Source organism: Canis lupus, chromosome 28, assembly GCF_011100685.1.
Source record: "Canis lupus familiaris isolate Mischka breed German Shepherd chromosome 28, alternate assembly UU_Cfam_GSD_1.0, whole genome shotgun sequence".
In the NCBI taxonomy this organism is placed as follows: domain Eukaryota; kingdom Metazoa; phylum Chordata; class Mammalia; order Carnivora; family Canidae; genus Canis; species Canis lupus.
Window position 1 is genome coordinate 22591740 of NC_049249.1, and position 4750 is coordinate 22596489.

The window sequence follows — 4750 nt, forward strand, 5'->3', positions numbered from 1 at the left end:
GCCTCGCGCTGCCCTCGGGCCCCGGCCTGTTCCGCGGCACTCAGCGCCCCGGGGGACCCCTGCGCCGGCCGCGGCTGCTGCGGGGCCGACCGCCCGCTCGCCCCGGCCCACCGGAGGACGGGGCGTCTTCATGCGGCCCGCACACCGCTCCCCCCGCCGCCGCCGCCGCCCCCGAGCTCCGCGCGCCGAGCCCCAGCCCCGGCGGGGCACGCAACTTTGGAAGTCGGGCGGCGCTCCCGGGGAGGCGGCCGGTCCGCGCCCTGGCCCCCGCCCGGCCCGGCCCGCACCGCCGCGCCTCGGGGCACAGCGAGAGAGTCGGTAGCCGCCTCGGGCATGTGAGAAGACAGCCCTGGACCCCAGGCCCGCGCCAGCGCCCCTCGGCTGCCCCCGGGGTGGGGCGGCCCCGCGCACGGTAAGCCCTCCCGCTTTCGCTCAGGCTCGGGAGTCGACATCTAGCTAGACCGCAGACTTGCTGTCGTCCCTCCAAGTCGTCAGGCCACCGATGACTCTTGTTCTCCCTTCCTGAAGAGTAAATCTCCCTCTCCCCGCCGACTCGACCTCCTCCCGCCCGCCGCTTAGAAATAAAACTTGCGCTGAGCTGGGAAGGGGAGGGCGCCCAGCACGCGCGCCGCCAGCGCAGGCCGGTGCGGTTCGCGGGAGCCGGGCCCATGGGCTGCTAGCGGCCCCCCGGCTCGGCCGGCGTCCCCGCGGCCCCCTCCCCATGTGAGGCGCGGCGGGGCGAGCGGGGCGCGGGAGGAAGAGGAGGACCCAGGGCGCCGGGCCGGAAGGCAGCTGGCGGCAGGCCCGGGCGAGCGGGCGCCCGCGTTCATGTTCCGCCAGGAGCAGCCGCTGGCCGAGGGCAGCTTCGCGCCCATGGGCTCCCTGCAGCCGGACGCGGGCAACGCGAGCTGGAACGGGACCGAGGCGCCGGGCGGCGGCGCGCGGGCCACCCCGTACTCCCTGCAGGTGACGCTGACTCTGGTGTGCCTGGCCGGCCTGCTCATGCTGCTCACGGTGTTCGGCAACGTGCTGGTCATCATCGCCGTGTTCACGAGCCGCGCGCTCAAGGCGCCCCAGAACCTCTTCCTGGTGTCTCTGGCCTCGGCCGACATCCTGGTGGCCACGCTCGTCATCCCGTTCTCTCTGGCCAACGAGGTCATGGGCTACTGGTATTTCGGCAAGGCGTGGTGCGAGATCTACCTGGCGCTCGACGTGCTCTTCTGCACCTCGTCCATCGTGCACCTGTGCGCCATCAGCCTGGACCGCTACTGGTCCATCACGCAGGCCATCGAGTACAACCTGAAGCGCACGCCGCGCCGCATCAAGGCCATCATCGTCACCGTGTGGGTCATCTCGGCCGTCATCTCCTTCCCGCCGCTCATCTCCATCGAGAAGAAGGGCGGCGGCGGCGGCGCGCAGCCGGCCGAGCCGCGCTGCGAGATCAACGACCAGAAGTGGTACGTGATCTCGTCGTGCATCGGCTCCTTCTTCGCGCCCTGCCTCATCATGATCCTGGTCTACGTGCGCATCTACCAGATCGCCAAGCGCCGCACCCGCGTGCCGCCCAGCCGCCGGGGCCCGGACGCGGCCGCCCAGCCGCCGGGGGGCGCCGAGCGCAGGCCCAACGGCCTGGGCCCCGAGCGCCGCGCCGCGGGCCCCGGGGGCGCCGAGGCCGAGCCGCCGCGCCCGCAGCTCAACGGCGCCCCCGGGGAGCCCGCGCCCGCCGGGCCCCGCGACGCCGACGCCGACGCGCTGGACCTGGAGGAGAGCTCGTCGTCCGAGCACGCCGAGCGGCCCCCGGGGCCCCGCGGGTCGGAGCGCGGCCCCCGGGCCAAGGGCAAGGCGCGCGCGAGCCAGGTGAAGCCCGGGGACAGCCCGCCGCGGCGCGGGCGGGGGGCGGCGGGGCCGGGGGGCGCGGGCGGGGGCGCGGGGCCCGGGGCGGCGGCGGCGGCGGCGGCGGCGGCGGCGGGGCCCGGGGCGGAGCGCGGCGGCGCGGCCAAGGCGTCGCGCTGGCGCGGGCGGCAGAACCGCGAGAAGCGCTTCACGTTCGTGCTGGCCGTGGTCATCGGCGTGTTCGTGGTGTGCTGGTTCCCCTTCTTCTTCACTTACACGCTCACGGCCGTGGGCTGCTCCGTGCCGCGCACGCTCTTCAAGTTCTTCTTCTGGTTCGGCTACTGCAACAGCTCGCTGAACCCGGTCATCTACACCATCTTCAACCACGACTTCCGCCGGGCCTTCAAGAAGATCCTCTGCCGGGGGGACAGGAAGCGGATCGTGTGAGCGCCGCGGCCCGCGGGGGATCCAGGACGCACGGCCCGTCTATGCAGCCCCGGCGTACCCAGAAACCCGGGTCCCGCCGCCCGCCTCCCCGGGTCCTGGCCCAGACCTGCGCCGCGGCCCGCCGTGGGCCTCTGCTCTCGCCCGGACCACGCAGCGGGAAGAGCTGGCCGGGAGGGCCCTTGGTGACTTGGAGCGGTCTTCCTGGGCTCTGGGGCCTCCTCTAATCAGTGTTGTTTCCTAAAGGTATTTTCACCTCCCCCCGGAGCCCCGCTGTCCATGCAGAAGAGAGCAAGCAAGCCCTGGACCCCGGAGGGTCTGGCTCGCCAAGGATTAAGGGATGGGGGTCACCCAGCCCCTGCTGATTGCTCTCCCCCTTCCCCTAACTCTGTTTTTAAACAAATGCTCAGGGCAGCCCTGCCCATCCTCCCCCACGGCCCACCCCCACTGTAAATAGACACTATTTTTGATAGTACTCGCGAGGGTCCCCAACGTCTGGGCTTTTGATGCTGTTGGAGATGCCCTTGAGGCACACACGTTGTGTTGGGTTCAGGCCAAGCTCCTTTGCAATGCAAGCCCTTTTCTCCTGTCATTACCTCCTTCTGTGTCCTCTTCACCAGCAACTGGTGATGGTCCCCTGGGCCTGGACCTGCTTGGAGATTTCCTGAGGGGGAAAAGATTTCTGTCGATTTTTTCCTGTGCCTAACAGCATAATTGCCTTTTCCTATGTAAATATTACAAGGAGGGATCAAGAGAGAAGCAAATGAACCTTTCTGCCTTGCAGCAGCCCTGTGTATAAAGCCATCATCCTCTGATACACCCTTGGCCCCAGTAACTCACTTTAAAAGTATCTCTTTCCTGGGTCTCTCCCTCCCCCCCCCCCCCTTTCCCTCTCTCCAGGGCCACTGCTTGAAGAATATGTATGTTTCTATCTTGTATGTTTGTGCACCTGCCCCTCCTTCCCTAAAAATGCTGACTGCAAGAAATCTTTTGGCTGCTGTTTTTAGATGGAGGAGTGGAAATTATGTGGAAGAAGCAAACCTGATGCAATTTGCCCAAGGTAAACAGTTCGAAAAGACAAATGAGCCTGCCAAACTGTACAGTTCCTGCCCCAGGAGCTCTTAGGTATCAAAGTGTTGTCCTTCCCCCCCCTGCTGTTCTGGTTGAGGTCGTGTCATTGATGAACTCCCAAAACCGAGGGAGGAGGGCGGAGACTTCGTGTTTACATCCGAGTTTCTACATGTTTTAGACCGAGACTCTTTAAGGCCTGCGCTCTTATTTCACTAAAGACAAACTAATGTCAGCACATGTTGCTAATGACGGTGGATTTTTTTTTTAATAAAAAGTTTACAGATCAAATGTGAAATAAATATGAATTAAATGGTTCTGTCTGTTATCTGAGTTTCCAAAGCTTTAAGACTCTGGGAACATGCGACTTTGTGTGTATATATATATATATATATATATATATATATATATATATAGAGAGAGAGAGAGAGAGAGAGAGATATTCAATGTATATACATAAATTCAATATATGATTTCAATTAAATTTAAGTTAAAAAACACATTACATTATAAAACACTCACCTTTGAAAGTGTGAACGATGATATGCCTACCATTTACCAAGTGTTTCTTTTTTTTTAAAAAAAAGATTTATTTATTTTAGGCCGTGAGAGAGCGTGGGCAGGCATGTGGTGAGGGGGGGAGGGGCAGAGGGAGAGAAGCGGACTCCCAGAGAGCCCAGCCAGCAGCAGAGCCCTTGCTGACCCCATCACAGGGCTCCAAGTAGAGCCAGAGGAGGGGCTCCACGAGGGGCTCCATCCCAGCTGGAGCTCACGACCCTGAGATCAGGACCGCAGTGGAAACCAAGAGTCTGAAGCTTAACCCACTGAGCCACCCGGGCACCCCTTACCGAGTGTCTCCTGTGTGCTGGACACTACGGTGAGCCCATTATAGACTCTGCTTCATTTAATCTCCACCCCCCCAAGCCCTATGAGGTCAGTACTATTATCTCCTTTGTAAGGTGAAGAAACTTGAATCTCAGAGTGATTTGCTTGAGGTGAACAAGTGGTGGAAAGGCATCATACTCCAGCTTTATGTGGTTCTAGGGTTTGTACTCTGAGCCTCAGAGCCTTGCCAGAGTCACCTTAACACTGCAGAATGCTCCCAGCTGGGAGATCCCTGCATAAAGTGTGGTGTATACACAAAGTGTGGGATATAGCCCAAGTGTGTAGATATACACAAAGTGCTACATCCTGCAAAGTATATGCCCTAAAGTGTGTATATACCTCAAAGTGTGGGTATAATCCAAAGTGTGAAATATACTTCGAAATGTGTATCACGCCTTACAGTGTGATAATATGCAACATGTGGTTTACAGCTCAGAGTGTGGTATATGCACAAAGTGTGGTAGAGACACCTGAATAGAGCCGTGTATTGGCTGGTGGCTTGAATTGTCTCCGGCCAAGG

At 61.2% G+C, this 4750-nt stretch overlaps 1 protein-coding gene across 1 annotated transcript; it reads left to right on the plus strand.

Moving 5' to 3' along the window:
• Nucleotides 1-770: 770 nt before the first annotated feature.
• On the plus strand, nucleotides 771-3662 carry ADRA2A (adrenoceptor alpha 2A). Its single transcript, XM_038577959.1, has one exon. It carries the CDS (start codon nucleotides 829-831, stop codon nucleotides 2278-2280), a length of 1452 nt encoding a protein of 483 aa, XP_038433887.1. The 5' UTR covers nucleotides 771-828; the 3' UTR covers nucleotides 2281-3662.
• The last annotated feature ends 1088 nt before the right edge of the window (nucleotides 3663-4750 follow it).